The sequence below is a fragment of the Ahaetulla prasina genome, chromosome 5, assembly GCF_028640845.1.
Source record: "Ahaetulla prasina isolate Xishuangbanna chromosome 5, ASM2864084v1, whole genome shotgun sequence".
NCBI lineage: Eukaryota > Metazoa > Chordata > Lepidosauria > Squamata > Colubridae > Ahaetulla > Ahaetulla prasina.
In genome coordinates this window covers 55,803,561-55,822,930 of record NC_080543.1, presented here as the reverse complement: position 1 = coordinate 55,822,930, position 19,370 = coordinate 55,803,561, and the positions used below count along the sequence as shown (strand labels likewise).

Genomic DNA, 19,370 nt, shown 5'->3' with positions numbered 1-19,370 from the left:
AATTAAGTGAATAATATTGGCACTGGTTAGCTCCACTGATTATGAATAAAGCACATTCTTTATATTGTCCTGTATGTATGAGAAAATACAGTTCTCATCTTACAACCACAATTGAGCTCAAAATTTCTGTTGTTAAGTGAGATATCTGTTAAGTTAATTTTCTTGCCTCAGTTGTTAAGTGGATCACTACAGTAGATAAGTTAGTAACCTGGTTAAGTGAATCTGGCTTCCCCATTGGCTTTGCTTGTTAGAGGGTCACAAAAAGTGATCATATGATCTTGGGATATAGCAATGGTCATAAATATGAACCAGTTGCCAAGTGTCTGAATTTTGATCACATGATCATGGAGATCCTGGAATAATGGTAACTGTGAAAAAGAGTCATGTCATTTTTTTCAGTGCCACTGTAACTGAACAGTCACTAAATGTACTCTTGTAAGTTGAGGACTACCTGTACCTATCTATGCAGGTGTGCCTGCTCATGTACTTGTTCAAGTGGATGTTTATATTTTTCTTAATTAAAAAAGCATAGACAAAATGGCCAAATATAGTTGGATGCATTGTAATCACTTGTTAAATATCCACTTTTAAAGTGCTCTCTACTGATCTGTCCCAGAAATGTTTGTCTTGTGAGCCACAGTACTGCAGTTCATAGTTCTGTAAATACTGAGTTTTGATGAAGAGGATTTCAGTGTTTCAGGGAATCAAGCTTCGGGCATTTTGAGGACTGGAAAAAAGCCCAGACATGTAAATAGGGGACAAAAGACTATGGAGATGAAAGAAAAAGGATAAAAAGAGAATCAAGACAACAATATTTTGAAAAACAAAGTGCATTGAGATAACTAATTTAAAAGGAGATTCCAAAGAAAATGTATCTGAATTAAAACAAGGAAGGCCGCTATGGAAGTGAGAGAATGAGGGGACAGGGAATGCCAGAGTGGCTGATCCAGAGATGAACTAAAAGGAAATGAGTGTTAGCTCTTGCAATGTTTCTAAAAATGGGGACCTCTACTTATCACTTGATAACCAAATAGGCAAAAAAAACCCAAAATAAACTGTCAGCAATTTACAGTTCGCTGAAATCTTTCAAATCATGTATTTACCATTACATATAATTCAGAAAAAATGATTGTGCCTCTTTTGATTGTCATACTTATTTTTGAAGGAATCAGATTTATTATGTGAGATTGTGAAGTAACATTCCAAACATTTGAAAACAATGTTTATTAGATAAAAGGAAGTTAAGGGGATCTCTAATACCCTTTTCGCATTTATGAAGTGAATTATGCTTTGTGGAGATATATTGGCAGCCATTAGATTGCTACCATCTGCAGCAGATTGTTATTATTATATGTACAACAGCAATGTCTTTATTACACAATATAACAATCACCATAATGGATGCATATCAAACTTGCCTTCTGTCTAATAAAATAAAAGTTAGAAGATATCCTAATGGTGTACCAACTGTTAACAATGGGCATGCCTGCTTGAATTAATTTAAAAGCAAACCAGGAGGGTAACAGGTGGGCCAATTGGCCTGGATCTCAAAATTTAAGAACTTCAGATCTAGGTACTAGATCACTTATTTACTGTACTGATATCATCCTGATAAGAAACTAAGTGGCATGCATCTTAATATATTTTATTGCCTTAGGTAATTCACTGAATTTCAAATATATATACAAAATAATATTTTAAGATTGCTTTGCATGATATATCATGTGTTGTGCATATAAGCATACACTCAAACTAAAATGCTAATTATTGCATGCAACAGAGCAAACTTTACCCCCCCCAATCATAGGAAAAAATAGTTATTTGTATATTTTTAAAAATCCCATATAAAGGATTCTCAATCGCCTTGATGTTCTTTTTATTTTTTGCATACTGAGTGTATGTTGAGTTACTGTTACATAAGGATAAGAAATAGCCCAGTAACTATAGTGAGAATGTGTTATTGATCCAGACTTCTGAGTGCTTTCTTTTTGCCAAGAAAAGATCCATTTGAGGATTTTGTGGCAACAAAATTAGCTCTGATAATCTGTGTTCTCACAATATCAGCAATGTGAGAAATACGAGATTATTTATAACTGCTCAGCTAAAGTTGATACTGTGGTTTGCTTCGTTATGTGATAAGTGTTTCCATTTCTCCGCGGAAGGGTTCTCATCTCACATTCCCCAAATAGGAATGTTTGGGGTTTTTCTGCTCCCCATTGAAAAGGGAACTGATAAAAACAACAGCAGCAAAATCAAGAAACATTTTTGTCATTTCCCCCTTTATTTTAAGCCCCCAATCAGCCCACTGCAAAACGCCAGACTGAGCCTTCCCTTGCCTTTCTCACTGCAATTCAATTTAATTTAATCTCTCATAATTCACTAAAGTGATTTCTAACAACTGCTGACTTAAAGAATGTGCAAATTTCAACCTTATCTCTTGTTTATTAGAATCTGAAATCCATCAGCAGAAGCAAGTGTAAAATGAGAGTCAGAAGGCAGTGCAGAAACCAAAGAAGTCTTGGAGGAATGCAGTCTTCTGCTTCATCCCGTAATAAGACATGCATTTGGCTAACCCAAATACAATATTATGTACTGAGTTGTTGTAAAGCAGCCTGTTTATCAGGCAACTTGAACCAGAAATATTGATAATGACTCCCTAGGAAACAAAATCAGGTTCTTTATTCTTCTCACTGTCACTATTGTGTTACGTTTTAGTCCTGTAAGAAGAAAAAGTCATTTACTTCCTGCTGCCGCATCACTGAGAGTCAGACCCACTTGTAGTCAATGGCTAGCTGATTTTTTAAAAAAATCAATATGTGTATTCGTATTAAAAACGAAACCATGAAAGCACATGTCATGCACGCAGACAGAGACAACAGAACCTGTCCCTATTTTTTCAAAGACACGACTTGCTCATTCTTCTTTGTACATTGATAAGTACAGTGTGTACTGCAGTAAATTTGGGAGGGGGGGTTGGAATGAGGAAGTTTATAGAAAATTAGGAAACTTGGCACTTCCTTTAGAAGTTTTTAAAAAAAGCAAAACCCTTCCAATTGCTTTCTTGTCTCAAGGTTATGAGTTATAGGGGAATTTTTTTAAAGGAAATATAATCAACCAAAGTATGATTAATAAGTTTTAATTGAAGTTACGGCTTTAAGTCGGGATTTAGTTGTGGATATCTGTATGGGTGTTTACTGAATATAATAGCTTGCATATAATGTGGTAATATTTTTATCTTAATGAAGAAAATAACTTATTTCAGCAGTAAAGCATTTCACTAAAGTATGTAGGAAGTTGAGTGGTACTAAACTTTCTTTTTTTTTCCAAATAGTTCACTTGAAGAATATAAAATCTGAATGTATGAACAACATGGTACCTGTTTTTGGCCTGTTGTGTACAAGATGAGAATCCAAAGTTGTATAAGGTGATCAAGGGGCTCTGAAGATTGTGTTCTAGAAGGACAGCCAGCAACTCCATCCCTCACCCTCCCTATACAATGGAGGCCACATGGTGCTGTCTCAAAAGGGGACTCCAAAATGGAGCCAACACAATTATTTGCAGCTACTCCAAAATGGTGCCAACTTCTGGGATGGCACCACATGGCCTTCACTGTATAAGGAGGCTTTGGGGCAGACCACTGGTTCTCCTTCTCAAACATGAGGTCCAGAGCTCCAAAGATGGTGTTCAAGAAGGAGAGCTACCTGTTCCATCCCTAGGTCTCCCTGAAGGCCATATGGCACCATCCCGAAAGTGCACGCTGTTTTGAAGCGCCTGCTTCTAAGACAACGCCTTATTGTCTTATTTATGTAGGAAGGCCACATAGTGGGTGACTACTTTTTTTTTTTTTTTGCATTTATATCCTGCCCTTCTCCGAAGACTCAGGGTGGCTTACACTATGTCAAGCAATAGTCTTCATCCATTTGTATATTATATACAAAGTCAACTTATTGACCCCAACAATCTGGGTCCTCATTTTACCTACCTTATAAAGGATGGAAGGCTGAGTCAACCTTGGGCCTGGTGGGACTTGAACCTGCAGTAATTGCAAGCAGCTGCTGTTAATAACAGACTGTATTTGTCTGTTGAGCCACCAGAGGCCCTTCCCAAAGATTTACTGAAAAGGTAAGTGACCGATCCAAGATGGAGATGGAGAAGAAGGTGTTAGACATAGTGGGATAGGAAGCAAGCCTAGATGTGCTTGGTAAATAACTACAGAAACATCAGAACTTTTTAACATTTTGTTTGTTTTATTTGCAGCAACCCTGCAATGAAGTCATAAGGGCAAGCAGACCGTGAAGTGCCCAATTTTTGTTCATGTGACTGTAGAAGTGCTGTAGTCAGTCAGAGGTCATAAGTCCCTTTAATTAGTGATGTTGTAATTTTGTGAAGTTGCAGAATGAATGATCATAAGTCAAGGACTATCTATATGGGTATGTGCAGCTCTAGGCACCATACAATAAAAATCTCAACATTTGGGTTTCAGTGGCTTTGAACATTGGGAGCACAGAATTATAGCCATTGCCCCTTCAGATTACCATATTTTTTGCTCCATAAGACACTCCCCCCCCAAAGTGGGTGGAAATGTCTGTGCGTCTTTGGTGAATAGCAGCCAGGTCGCAGTGGTGGGGTCCTTTTACAGTGCTGATCCCCGCCTCTTCTGTCTTTGTCATTGCCTGCCTTTCTGTCTCTTTTCCACAGTCCAGGAGTCAATAGACAGAGCTGGCAAATGAGAGGACACCTGTCTGTAGTCCTCTCAGGCTCTGCCTGAAATTTTTTTGTCTTGTTTTCCTTCTCTAAACCTAGGTGCATCTTATGGAGTGAAAAATACAGTATTATCTAATTATGGCATTAGATGCTGTTTGGGCAGGCAGAAATTTGAAGGATAGAAATACATGTCTAGATACTTAAATATTTCATATGCTCAGTTGGATATCTATCGATTGTCCAAATGTGGTTGAATGCCTTTAGTATAATACCACCACGTTGTTTTTTTGTGTAATTGAGTTCCAGCATTTCAAACTTAACAATAAAAGCAAATACATGGGGTTGAATCATGATTCCATTTGGTATACAGAAAGAAAAACAGCATCAGCAGCGTATAAAACATACATCATCAGCATTTAAAAAAAATAGAAGTTGGTTTGCCAGCTAGAGTGAGAGGATGGAATTCTGAAAAGACCTGGATAATATAATTGATGTACAAATTAAATAGGAGGCAGTATGCAGCCTTGTTTGACTCCTTTAGTGTTTGGGATTGGATCAGTCAATTCCTCATCATTCAAACATTACATCTGCATTGCATTATCATAATTAATTACAGAAGCTAGTGATTGATGGAAAAGATTTCTAGCTTTCATCAAAATCCTTCCTGAAAGATTTAACGTTTTCAATTTTATAAATGCACCATATAGGGAACCTTTGATGGGCTGGCATACTTTGCAGGCAAGTGACACAGAGTTAGACATTGGTCTAGCAGTAGAAAAACCTGACCTAAAACCATTTATTCCTTGGCGCTTTTTTTTTCTTGGATCATTGAGTCAGCAAATTTTGATAAAGATGTTTTGCATATAGTTTACTGATTTTACATAGTAAACTGTTTTTAAGGTAATTAGCTGAGTTGGTCCTATTACCTTTATTGTATATTGGCATTGTGATAGAGTTGGTCCATTCTTTGGGGATCTGTAGAGAATTGGCTGATATGAGTAAATAAGGAAGTTAAAATAGTGATCCACCATTTAGGTCTTAGTTTTGGGATGATCAGGTCAGTCTGGGAGCTTTGCAACTCTTGAGTTGAACAATTAGATTCGATATCTCTCCAGTCCAAGAGAAAGTTGGAAAATATTAGGCATGTCTCAAGATCCCAAGTATAAATTTGAAATAATACATGACAGAAAGTATCTCAATGTCCTTCCATATTAAATGATCCATTCTGGATCTAAATTATGTTGTCACTAAGGAAGCAAAGTGCCAGAATGTGATGCTATGTTTAGATTGAACTGTCTGAATCAGTCTGTCCCATCCATCTAATTGACTCACTTGCTTCTTTCTTCCCAGAAGGGTCTTGCATCTCTCTTTCAAGATGTAAACAGGTTTCCTAGGAATGAAGGCAATGCTATCTTTGTCAACTTTATGTTTCATTTATTTGGCATGGCAGTCATGCTTATAAGATCTGTTTTGAATAAGATTTTGCTTTGTGCTGTATTATTTGTAGTACATCAGTATAGATTAATCAACCTTATCTAAAATATCAGTCAGTTGAATCATGCTGATAGACAAGCTGGAAAAAGAAATGAAAAGAAACACATTAGGGAATATGAAGAGTCCTGCTTTCTTCTTACCTTATTTTATCTTGGTTACTTTCAGCAGGAAGGTGCTCCACAGTACATTGTAATACAGGTAGTCCTCGACTTACAACCAGTGGTGGGTTGCAGCCGGTTCACCCCACATCGGGTGAACTGGTAGTGGTGGCAGGGGGAGGCTCTGCCCACCCGCTCAGACGTCTCTGTGCATGCGCAGAAGCATCGTGCATGCGCATGAGCGTGCATGCACCCATGCACGAACTGGTAGCGGCTGAAATTGAAACCCACTATTGCTTACAACAGTTTGTTTAATGACTGTTCAAAGTTACAATAGCACTGAAAAATGTGACTTATGACCATTTTTCAAATTTAAGACCATTAGACATCCCCATGGTCACATGATCAAAATTCAGATGCTTGGCATCTGACCGACAATTACAACCGTTGCAGTGTCCCAGGGTCATGTGATCACCATTTGCAATCTTCTGACAAGCAAGTCAATGGGGAAGCCAGATTCAATTAACAAATGTGTTACTAACTGAACTACAGTGATTCACTTAGCAGCTGTACCAAGAAAGGTTGCAAAACAGGGCAAAACTCACTTAACAAGTGTCTCAATAACAGAAAATTTGGGCTCAGTTGTGGTGATGTCGAGGACTACCTGTACACTTTGTTCCACCCACTTCTAAATATTTAGGTGATATTCTATAACTATGAGATTGTAACTTTCAGTGATAGCTCCAAAAATCTCTAAGGTGCTTCCTTCATTAGCCAGTGTTCAATTATATATCATTGATATCATAAAGCTTTCCAATATGGTAGTTTCCAGATTATATTGGCCTGATCTGATAATTCCCAATTAAATGTGCCAGCATCCATTGTAGAACTAATCCAATTCAGTATTCTTACAAAAGATTTAATCTCTTTTTTAAAAAACTTTTTAGCCTTTTCTGATATCCCCCCAAAATTATTTTTAAACTTCTAATATTAAAAATAAGTTTAAAAATCATTTTTCTTTTGGACTAGAAAAGACAGGAAAATACTTTTTAAAAAATCAAATTCCTGAGTAATAAATGAAATCTAATCTTTAATCAGGCACAGCCATCAAAGCCATTTCATGCTTCCAACATCAACTGGTTTTGAAATAAGTGCTTTTAAGTCTCAAATGACTATCACGGTGTGACTTGCAATAAAAAAATCTGCCTATGGTGTTCAGCCATGTTACGGTGAAATAGATCATCTTACAACACATCTAGGCATCTCACAGTACTTAAGCCAAGCCAGCTGAATTGCTTCCAAGGTTTTTCCTTTCCAATCATCTGTTCCCAGCATGCCCATTAGTTGTTTTATTTTCTCAACTGTATCACATCCTCATGTAGAAGGAAATCTAAACATTTCTTTAGGGCAGGGCCACACCTATTTTCATTTTCACCTCCTCCACACCTCTTCAGCAGTGAAGCCCTAGCTGGCTAATCAAAATAACTTCCTGAAAATTCAAGGGCAGCTGCACACCAGGAAAGCAAGACAAATGAACATGCAACAGCTGAACGAGTTTGCATAAACGGCTTAGTTTTCAAACAGGAATAATTTACAACTTGTTTTTCTGCTTTAGTATGGGTAGTCTTGATGAACATTTGCTACCTAGGTGGCCTATTTCAAGGGAACACATAGAATAAAAATAAACAAAAAACAGTGCAAATCTCCACAAAAACTTGATATCAAAATTTAAGTATAAAAATTATTTGCTGGAGCAATGTGTGTATTCAGAATTCAGATGCATATGCAGTTTTGTAAGATTGGAATATAACATATGTTTAATATGCGTGCATTCAATCAAATAATAGATAATCTTCTGTTATTCCCTTGAGTACACCCATATGTTATAGGTAAAGGTTCTCCTCACACATATGTCTAGTCGTTGCTGACTCTAGGGGGCGGTGCTAATCTCTGTTTCAAAGCCAAAGAGCCAGCGCTGTCGGAAGACATCACCGTGGTCATGTGGCCGGCATGACTCATGGCCAAAGGCACACAGAACGCTGTTACCTTCCCACCAAAGGTGGTCCCTATTTTTCTACTTGCATTTTTTACGTGCTTTCAAACTGCTAGGTTGGCAGAAGCTGGGACAAGTAACAGGAGCTCACTCCATTACGCAGCACTAGGGATTTGAACCCCTGAACTGCCAACCTTTCGATTGACAAGCTCAGCGTCTTAACCACTAAGCCACCGCATCCCAAACTGCTATACGTCCTATTATTATTATGTTTGTATTCTTCAACAGTGCCATGCTGTTAAATCTTTGTCTTTTAATTTAGAATACTTGTTTTTAAATTATACTAGCAACTGTTGTTTTTTCTTGAGTTCCAGCATTTACACTCTAGTCCTGCCAGTTCTCTCCTCCAAGCTAAAATAGTATTCAACTATATCTGAAATGGGACCTTCCGAGCAGACTTCATGCTTCCTGCAGGTCAGGAATTTTCAGGGCATTTTATAAAAGCTGGGTTTCCTTTCTTTCTGGACAAGTAGTCCTTGACTTACAACATTTTGTTTAGTGACCGTTCAAAGTTACAACGGCACTGGAAAAGTCACATCACCAGTTTTCATTCTTACAACCATTGTAGCTTCCCTATGGACACATGATCAAAATTCAGACACTTGGCAATTGACTCAGTGCCCCATGGTCACGTGATCCCCTTTTTGACCTTCTGAATAGTCAATGGGGAAGCTAGACTCATTTAAAAACAGTTTGACCAACTTAACAGCTATGGTGATTGACTTAACAACTGTGGAAGAAAAATCGTAAAATGGGGCAAACTTACTTAACAAATGTTTCAGAAACAGATACATAGGAACAGTAATTTTGGGCTCAGTAATGGTCGTAAGTCGAGGACTGTTTTTTCTTTTCATTTTCAAAATTTCCGCTTACATTATTTATTTCTTGGAACTCCATTATAGGTTGCAACTGAGAAAAAAAAATAGCCAAAGATATGTATATTAGGAGGACGGATTTTTTCAGTCCTAAGTGTTAATGAATTATTTTCGATTCATGTATTTTTGTAACATGGTGTTAAAGTTCTAGCAACCTTACCATTGTATAAAACTGTACTTTTGTATTGTCTATTTTTTTCTTTAAGTTTTCTGAGATGACAGAGGCTTACTCTGAAAGATTTAAAATCCTATCATTATGTAACATTTTGCATGGATATTGAATTAAAGACTGATTGATTGCAGTAAAGCTGTATACAATCGGAGTAAAACATGGTTGAAAATAAATGGAATGTTAGTAAATGGTACAAGCAGAGAGTAAGACAAAAGTGTATGATGTTCCCTTGGTTGTTTTACACAGAAATACATGTTCGTGTTACATTACAGCATGGATGTGCTGATTGGGCCATGACAGGGTTTACTGTACAGCTTTGTAAGCAAAGGATGCTATGTCTGTGGCTGAGAACCCAAATGATTTGCAATTAGTGTTAAGTAGTAAGCTGTATGATAAAATACAAATATGAACTACTCAAATGACAAAATTAACTGAAGTTTGGGGTTAGGGTTTGGTTTCACAGAGAATGAATAGCATAAAATTGCAAAACAAATATAAGCGTGAATGGGGTAAGGAAAGTTGAAAACTTTCTTGAAAACACAGTACAATCTTAAAGAAAAACAAATAAGTGTATGTACACAGTAAAAAAGGACCCAAATTGTTGGGGGGCAATAAGTTGACTTTGTATATAGTATACAAATGGATGAAGACTATTGCCTGACATAGTGTAAGCCGCCCTGAGTCTTCGGAGAAGGGCGGGATATAAATGCAAATTAAAAAAAAAAATGAAATCTGGTTTGAAAGACTGAAAAGTGTATGAAAGTGCTGGTGTAAATTCAAATTAGTTCTATTTTCTCATATATTCTCCCTTTGAGTTATTTTGCTTTATTATTATTATTATTAGTTTGCAGTGTGCATGGCATTGTTTTCCTCAAAGGAAAGAGAATTATGGGTATGGATATTACATGTCACAGAGGACAGAATGTGCATCTGCTCTTTGCCTACAGCATAGTCAATCAGTCCAAATCAGACTATTTTCTGACTTTGAATGAATAAGACCACATTATAGTTCTTTTCAATTCTTGCTTTTTAAAAAAACTCTTTTGGCAAGTGTTGACTTCCTGCATTACTAGGAAATGAATCAGTTGAAGTTTCCCAGTACAATATTAACTCACTAATTAGTTGTTGGAAAAAAATCATTGCATATATTTTCTCAAGGTCCATTTTTTTTACTTTAAACCCATCAGAAATAAAAAAAATCAAAAGGTGCTCCACCCCTGTTACATTTCATGTCGCTATATGAACATATAGGGAAAGTTCAGACGCGTCTAAATTTCTTAAGTTGGAAGTGACATTTTTCCTCCCTTTGTTCTTTAGGTTTCCTGCAGATTGCAATAAAATATAGGATATTTTCAAGACAGGAATACATGTAGATTTGATTGGCTTGAACTAATGGAATATATCTAGAAGTTATTTTGAAAAAAAGATCTGCATAGTGACCTTAGCTGTATCAGCCTTACCTTTTTATGCTCCAAATCAGGTTCTTCTTAGTGCAAATATATATAGTGCTGGTTTTTAACATACATTCTCATTTTCAAGCAATTATAAACAGTTCAGAGATAAAATAAATAGAATAAACTGGAGGCAAGCATTCAAAATATGCCATACTAAAAACTGTTTTAAGGTATTTTAAATAATTATTTATATAGCTTTGTAATAATTAATATATTACATTGCAGATGATCCTTCACAGAAGGTAGTTTAAGAAAAGAGGTGCATGTTATCCAAAACAAATGCACTGCTGTTCATTGATATAGAATGGACTGAAGCTTCTAGTAGGAGATGCTTCCAAGCCACTGTTCAACCAGATTTCTTGCATGATCTGTTCTCGCCGCTCTATCCTTTCAGCCAATTCGGCTGCATCCAGGGAACAATAAGCTGAATAGGAAGTCCTGCATAAGCCTGTTAGTTCATCAGTAAAATCTGAATCAGAAGATTCCCCTCTCTCTTCCTCTTCCTCTTCTTCCTCCTCATCATTGTTTCCATCAGCCTTCTGATTTTCTAGCACCAGATGCTTTTTCATCCTCCGTAGCTTTATCACATCATCGCAGCAAGAAATGTGCATTATCAGAGCACAAAGTGTGAGCATTAGGCCAACGCAAACACTAGACACAAACAAGAGAGCAGCTCTTTCAAGGTGATCTGAAATTAGAAACAAAATCCCAGACTAGAGCTTTATGTAGAGATGGATGGGAATGATAATAATTTGCTGTCATTTCTGAAAAGCCTAGACTTCTGAGACAATCTTTTAATATCTAAATCTGCATAATCCATCAGACCTTGCTAACATGTTTTTGGCCAGCAATATGGAAATGAAAATAAAGTACAATACCAAAGTTAAGAAAACTCTCAAGTGAAATATGATGTTAGGTGATATAAAAGATGGATCTATACAGTTTCTTGCAACAATATGAGAATAGTTTACTATTATCTTCTTCTGAGATGCCAGTTTTCTTGCCTACAACTCTGGATGTCCTAACACAGGGTTGTCAAACTGGATTTCTTCGAGGGCCAGATCAACATTGTAGCTCTCCGCAGGCCAGCTGGGGGTGGGAGACAGGACGGGACCCTGCAACACCCTGCTGGTCAAATCGGGCCACGTGGGGGCCCCTGTTTTCAGCCTAGATTGCTTTCTGCTGGGCAAAACGGGCTGCAGGGGAGCACAGTTTGGCTGACAGGATGCTGCAGGAAGCCGTGCAGGCTGAAAACAGGGCATGGGGGCCATACTTCCACCCCTGCACCCCATTTTGGCTGCCAGAAGCACTGCAGGCTGGTCCCATGGGCCAGATTTAAGCACTTCATGAGCCGCATCTGGCCCACGGGCCTTGAGTTAGGGCCCTGTCCTAACAGATCTATTTCCCCCCATTTTTCAAGACCAGCAAAATGCTATTATTTAGCTCAGTCTGTAGCCACTAGTACCAGAAAAAATGTGAATTATCTGTTCAAGGATTTTACCTCCATGGAGTTAATGAAATCAAAATAATACTTTAAACACATGTTAATTAGGATATTATCCTCAAAAGGATATACCATAATAAATCAAAGAATAGATTAGAATAGAATAGAATAGAATAGAATAGAATAGAATAGAATAGAATAGAATAGAATAGAATAGAATAGAATAGAATTTTTTTATTGGCCAAGTGTGATTGGACACACAAGGAATTTGTCTTGGTGCATATGCTCTCAGTGTACATAAAAGAAAAGTTTTAAATGCTGCAAATATTATGTGTATTTAATATTTTATACTAATTCTGGAAAATGTAACTACTAGCATTAACAGGATTTCTTATCGGAACACAAGGATATAAAATAAAGTGGTCTACCTCTAATGTATGCAAATGTAGCCAAACTGCTGCTAATTATAATTCCTTCCTTCTTTGGAATTCTTGATTCTTTTGGATCAAAATCTATATCTATGAGAAAGAAAGAAAGGTTCTTAATTAGATTGTAGTTGAACTAACTTTCCAAATTGAAAAGTAATGTGTATTTCCATGTTGTCTAACAACACATTTTATGCATTAAAGCAAAATTAATTTTAAATTTCTATTTTACTTTATTATATAGCACAACTCATAAATACATGAGAATGTCCTTTAAGATAATATGTTTGTTTCCCGTTTTCCCTAGGAATTTTTTAACACTATTAAGATATCAGGAAATTAATAAGGTTTCTTTCCACAAAACATGTTCTAAGCCAGGGGTTCCCCAGGCTATGAACTATTCAGAATTGGACCACGTGTGTGGCTGGCCAGAGCGCACATGGACAAGGGCTGCGTGCATGTGCTCACCAGCCCACCACTCATGCAAGGACTAAATGCATGTGTGCACATGCTAGCCCACTGCTTGCCTGGCCCAGTTCCCCTCTTCTCTCTCTTAGCCAGGCCACCAAGCCACAAGGTTAGATATGAGAAGAATTACTACTTTAACCTAATAATTAAGTGATGATTATTTTATTTATTTATAAATTCTGCAATAAAGTTTTATTAATGTGATAAACAACAAAGTCAATTAAGTCAGTTTAGTCTTTGGTTAGTTTAGATTCAACTTCTACTTGGCTCTGTCCATTTCTCTGTCTTCACCTCATCACTTTTTGTGTGTGTTGTTTCTGCTACACCATTCAAAATGAATTGAACATTGGCTCATCCAAAGTTCCATGAAGAGAGACCCCTCCTCTTCTAGAGCACTAAACTACTCAAATGCTTAAAACGGGTGAAATGCTCCCAGTTTGGACCGGATCAACCAATCCAGTAGCGATGGTGGCGGGTGGTTCAGAGAACCAGTAGCAAAAATCCCTGGGGGCTCCCCTACCCATGCCCACCCAATCTGCCCGCTTGCCCGCTTGCCGCTTCTTTTAAAAAATGTTTTAAAAGGTAAAAAAAGGTTTTGATGATCACACCTGAGCTGCACAATTGTCAGATTGTGTGGCTCAGGTGTGATCGTCAGAGCCTTTTTTTTAAACTTTTAAAAGAATTTTTTTACAACCTATTTGGCCAAATAGATTGTAAAAAAATGCTTTTAAAAGTAAAAAAAAATCACACGCCACAGCTGATCACCCCCACCCCCGTGCACTGTTCTACTTACCCCATGCCTCCTTTTGCCGTGCACTGTGCATGTGTGCACACCTCACGTATGGTGCATGGTGCACACTGCCCATGCAAGTGCGCAGCGTATATGCGCAGTCAGTAAACCGGTCCAGATTTCACCACTGGCTTAAAGGCAAATTTCCATAGAAAACCATTAAATTTACCATATTCATCTTCTTTTGGCTTCCAAGAGGGAGGGAGTATGGTAACCACTGGATTAACTGCTGCCAATATGAATCTTGGGACTGTAAAGTTGAAAATAAAATATGTCATCTGTTGCTTTTAAAACATATATCCTGATCCTCCTACAGACAAAACTGGAAAGTTTGCTAGCAGCTTTTTTCTTTCACACTTCACGTTTTAGAAGTCATTAAATCAAGAATATTTATAAAGAGAAGTCAACTTCTATACAAATATGTCACTTGTTGAATTGGTGGCTTTTATGCATTGCATTGCTGCTTCACTGCCAGTCATAAACTAACTGAAAATATATAAAAGTTCAATAATCAACAGGCCAAACTCCACAAGGCCCTTCAAATATTATCTGACTAATTTCAGAGCTATGTGATCATCCAAGAATCTGGATCAGTCGAAGAAACATAATTAGATTTTTGCCAATGTGTTTTCTAGTCAAATTATATAAATTGTAAACACAATTATTGCCATACCTACCTTAGATATTAAAATATGGGAATAATATGAATTTTACATATATATGCCCAGGTTTTGAACTATTGCAGTTTGTGAAATTTATGATTTCCATACTTTTCTTACCGCATGCATAGCTGACATTGAGGTATTTTTTCACTCCAGGCATGCATGGTCTTCCAAAGTTATGACTGTTAGCAATAATTTTACACCTTTGCTTTCCATAGCACTTCTTCGACAAGACTTCTAAAGCTGAATAGGAAAAACAATCTGAAAGGGGAAAGAAATATGCACATATAAACAAAAATGGTTCATCTGAAGAGATTACTGGTACCTGCTTGCAGAGATATAAATCTGTTAGTACAGGAATAACACTAACTCAGAAAGCCCAACTAAATAGCTATTGCTTCTGATAATAGTATAGTATAGTCTTTATTGTCATTGTACATTATGCATACAATGAAATTGATTAATTTTTTAAAATTTATAAAGGCCAGTGATGGCAAGGAAGAAGTGATTACATTATTTCCAAGAATTTGTGGTTGGCTCTATGCAGTGATGGTATAATAGAATAGAATAGAATAGAATTTTTTATTGGCCAAGTGTGATTGGACATACAAGGAATTTGTCTTGGTGCATATGCTCTCAGTGTACATAAAAGAAAAGATACGTTCATCAAGGTACAACATTTACAACACAATTGATGGTCAATATATCAATATAAATCATAAGGATTGCCAGCAACAAAGTTACAGTCATACAGTCATAAGTGGAAAGAGATTGGTGATGGGAACTATGAGAAAATTAATAGTAGTGCAGATTTAGTAAATAGTTTGACAGTGTTGAGGGAATTATTTGTTTAGCAGAGTGATGGCCTTCGGGAAAAAACTGTTCTTGTGTCTAGTTGTTCTGTTGTGCAGTGCTCTATAGCGTTGTTTTGAGGGTAGGAGTTGAAACAGTTTATGTCCTGGATGTGAGGGATCTGTAAATATTTTCACGGCCCTCTTCTTGATTTGTGCAGTATACAGGTCCTCAATGGAAGGCAGGTTGGTAGCAATTATTTTTTCTGCAGTTCTAATTATCCTCTGAAGTCTGTGTTTTTCTTGTTGGGTTGCAGAACCGAACCAGACAGTTATAGAGGTGCAAATGACAGACTCAATAATTCCTCTGTAGAACTTTATTATTATTATTATTATTATTATTATTATTATTATTATTATTATTATTATTATTATTATTATTATTATTATTATTATTATTATTGACTCAATAATTCCTCTGTAGAATGTATGACCTCACCCAACATATTGGAGAAACAAGTAAGAAGAGATTTTGCTGTGGACTGAATGCACAGACTGAGTTAGGGTAAACCAGTTCAGGACAGCTAAACTTAATTGTTAAATACAACAGTCCCAATGTATCCAGCTAATAGAACTATAGCAAAAAACAAAACAAAACAAATCCCAACATCCCGGGATCAGTCTTAGAGTCAGAAGAAGGATTTATTTATGCTCTGGAGCAAATACAGCATGTCTGATTTAGAATCATCTAATTTATGAACAGAACCATTGCACCTTGGAATTTTCATTTAAAATGCAATTAAAATTCTAGACATTTTCCTAAAATAATTTAGAATTAATATATTATTCTAATTAATTTAAAATGAAAACATATTTCATTATTGATATATACATATGCATATATACATATCAGTGGTGGGTTCAAATTTTTTTACTACTGGTTCTGTGGGTGTGGCTTGGTGAGCATGGCAGGGGAAGGATACTGTAAAATCTCCCTCCCCAATCCAGGGGAAGGATACTGCAAAATCCCCATTTCCTCCCGAACAGCTGGGACTCGGGAGGCAGAGAATAGATGGGAGTGGGGCCAGTCAGAATTTTTACTACCGGTTCTCCGAACTACTCAAAATTTCCACTACTGGTTCTCCAGAACTGGTCAGAAACTGCTGAGACCCACCTCTGATATATATGTATACACATATACATATTTTACTGTTTACTGCTAGAGAAAAAATACCGATGGATTCTCTATTATTTTTGCTTTAGATCTTTGTAAGTATCAATGTAAGCATTAATGCAATATGTGCCAGTAATTTACTTTAATTAATAAAAGGAAAAACTGCTTTCAGAAATGTGACAATGACACCCCTCTCCTTCTGCTTCACATAAATAAACACACAGAATTACCAAATCAAAATTGAGGTTTTGCTCTGAAAGACTATTTGAGGAATAGCTTGGAAGAGATATAAATAGTTATTTCAGAAAGGAGATAAAACCTTCAATTTGGATGCATGTAGATGTGCACTATTGATTCAGCTGGTACTTTCAAGGACATGACAGGACTGCAAATAGGTTGGGATATTTCCACATTATCCTGAAAATGCAAACTATCTCCCTTTTATGCATCTTAAAATGTTGGATTTCTCTGCCTGAAATAAGTAGGCTGCATGTCATTTAGATGAACTACCCTTTGTTAAGATTGCAATTTCTAATATAATCAATAGTATATCCAAATGCAGTGAATGGATTTAGGATAAGAAAGTTCCATGCCAAAAAAAGTCAAAGCAGTCCCATTTAAGTTGAAGATAAAGGACGGGAATTAAAAGCAAAAACAAAAAACAAAAAACCCTGTGTTTCATGATCACCTCTGAAGGAAAAATACAGTTCATTCTAAACTCTTGCAGTCCTTGCCCATCTTTTGCAGTTAGTGGTTAGCAACCAGACAGGTGCCAAATAATGCTGATGGTTTTTATTTGGTGCACATATATCCAGCTGGAAATTAAAAGAAGCAGCCATCAAAGCAGTTCTGAAACTAGTGGTAAAACATCAGCCCTGGTCTGAGCTGCTATTTAATAGTCCAGCATCTGTTGTTTTCAAGGGAAAGTTCCTTTAAGTCACCAATTAGCTGGGTTTTAGATGGGTTTTGACATGCAAATTATGCAGAGTTGTTGAAGCCATAAATTGCCCAAAGTTTAATAAAACTGACAAGTCTTCTTTTCTCTACTGAAAGCCTCTTCTATTTTCAAGTTCTGGTGTCTCTTCTCTACTATTCAAAAGCTATCTATTCAATGGAATAACTAGAGCCAATTATAGTGAAATTGAGGCTCCTTGGCATTCCAATGTGTATATTAGTGAGGGTATAATACTGGAAGGATACGTGTCAGAAAGAAATATGATCTCAATTATGTTTGGTAAACAGCAGCGTATGAATCAAAGTTCTAAATACTGCGGGGTGAGAATACAAAGGGTAGGAATGTGGCGTGTAGATTCTGGTGCAGATTCCCTTCTGCTCTTATTCAGAGCAATTTGTTTTGGGAGTTAATTTCTAGGACCAGCAATGGCTTCAGGGAAATTATTTTTAATTGGAATCGCAACAATGGGAAGAGGTAATACCATCCTCTGCATGCTAATAGAGATTATTCTGTTCTGCTAAATATATTATGTAGAAAGGCTATATTAGAAACAATAAATGATACCACATATTTGTTACATATGATTTCATCATGAATGTGATCCTTTCATTAAATTTTCTATTGTACAACCTTTTCCCAAGCATGCTAACTATAGTAGTGACCAAAATTGTGGAAACCTTTTGGGGAAAGTGTATTTTTGAGGTTTGCTGGCTAATAACACAACTTTGTTGTTTGTTTGTTTTTTGAGTTTCAAGATACCCGTATTTTTCGGTGTATAAGACGCTTAATTTTGGGGGAGGAAAACAAGAAAAAAAGAATTCTACCTCTGCCTACCAGCATTTAAGGTGGCGCTGCTTTACGCTGCCCTCCTCTTCCTCCTCCTCCTGCAAGCGAGAGGTGCGTCAGAGACTCGGCTGGGGAAGAGGGCATCAATTAGTGAGTTCTTTTCTGGAAAACTTAACGGGGTACTCCTGCAATCCGCAGGGACTACTCGCTTTCCCTGAAGAGACCCCTCTCATGCTGTGCGGGGAGAGTCGGGGCACACCCTAAGGAACGAGCCTCTTCAGGATGGTCTGGGGGAAGGGGAATCTGTCCGGTGGCTTCAGCGGGGCACAGCCTGAGGAACGAGCCTCTTCGGGATGGTCTGGAGGCGGGCCCCACAGTTTGCAGCTGGTTCCCCCTCTGGCTGTCCAGCGGGCAGCTCAGGGCAGACAATGGCCCTAATGACTTCACTCCCCAGCAATGTGAGGAGCCGCCACCACCACCTAAGCCCTCTCCGCACCTGGTAGCCCCTAAAGCAAAACATTCTTCCTTTCCAGAACTTTCCTTTCATAGGAGTGGGGGCAAGGAATGGGGGTGGGGCTAGGGTTGCAAAGGAAAGCTTCGGGGAACCAGGGAGGAAAGCATTTTCAGGTTGTTTGAAGGGGAGGGGGAAGATGCACGCTCTTAACTGCATGCACCATGGTGTGGTTGGTGTTGGAGGAAGAGAGGTGGAGGAGCTGGGGGTGCTGATGCTTTGGCCCTCTGCCCGCCCTCAGGTTGTCCCGGATAAGATCTCCACCATCAAGCTGTTTTGAGGAGGTTGCAGACCTTAGTCTTAGTACTCACTAAGCTGGCTCTTCAGCAAATCTTCTAACAACAAATCCTTCATAAAAATTATTGCATTACATTCTTGATTAAATTATCATTCCAAAAAAAAGCTAGTTTTAGAAAATACACTTTTCCCAAAAGGTTTCCACAATTTTGGCCACTAGTGTAGAGTATGTTTTAAGAGCATAAATTAACCTAATTTTTTAGCCAGACTCTTTCAG

The 19,370-nt window shown here is 37.4% G+C and overlaps 1 protein-coding gene across 2 annotated transcripts in view; it reads right to left on the bottom strand.

The window, feature by feature from the left end:
* Positions 1 to 4,215: 4,215 nt before the first annotated feature.
* The window catches only part of EVA1C (eva-1 homolog C), a 55,282-nt gene continuing 40,127 nt past the window's right edge, over positions 4,216 to 19,370 (bottom strand). Inside the window, exons 5-10 of one of the 2 annotated variants that reach the window (XR_009155396.1) lie at positions 14,757 to 14,900; positions 14,147 to 14,227; positions 12,723 to 12,812; positions 11,069 to 11,538; positions 9,116 to 9,258; positions 4,216 to 6,277 (exon numbers count right to left, since the gene is read on the bottom strand). Coding sequence is in view for 1 of the 2 variants with exons in the window: in XM_058185743.1 (XP_058041726.1) it covers positions 11,117 to 11,538; positions 12,723 to 12,812; positions 14,147 to 14,227; positions 14,757 to 14,900 (737 nt within the window). In the remaining variant the exon portion in view is untranslated. Of the gene's footprint in view, positions 6,278 to 9,115; positions 9,259 to 11,013; positions 11,539 to 12,722; positions 12,813 to 14,146; positions 14,228 to 14,756; positions 14,901 to 19,370 lie in introns of those variants that run through there. The other variant, XM_058185743.1, reaches the window with a different exon arrangement.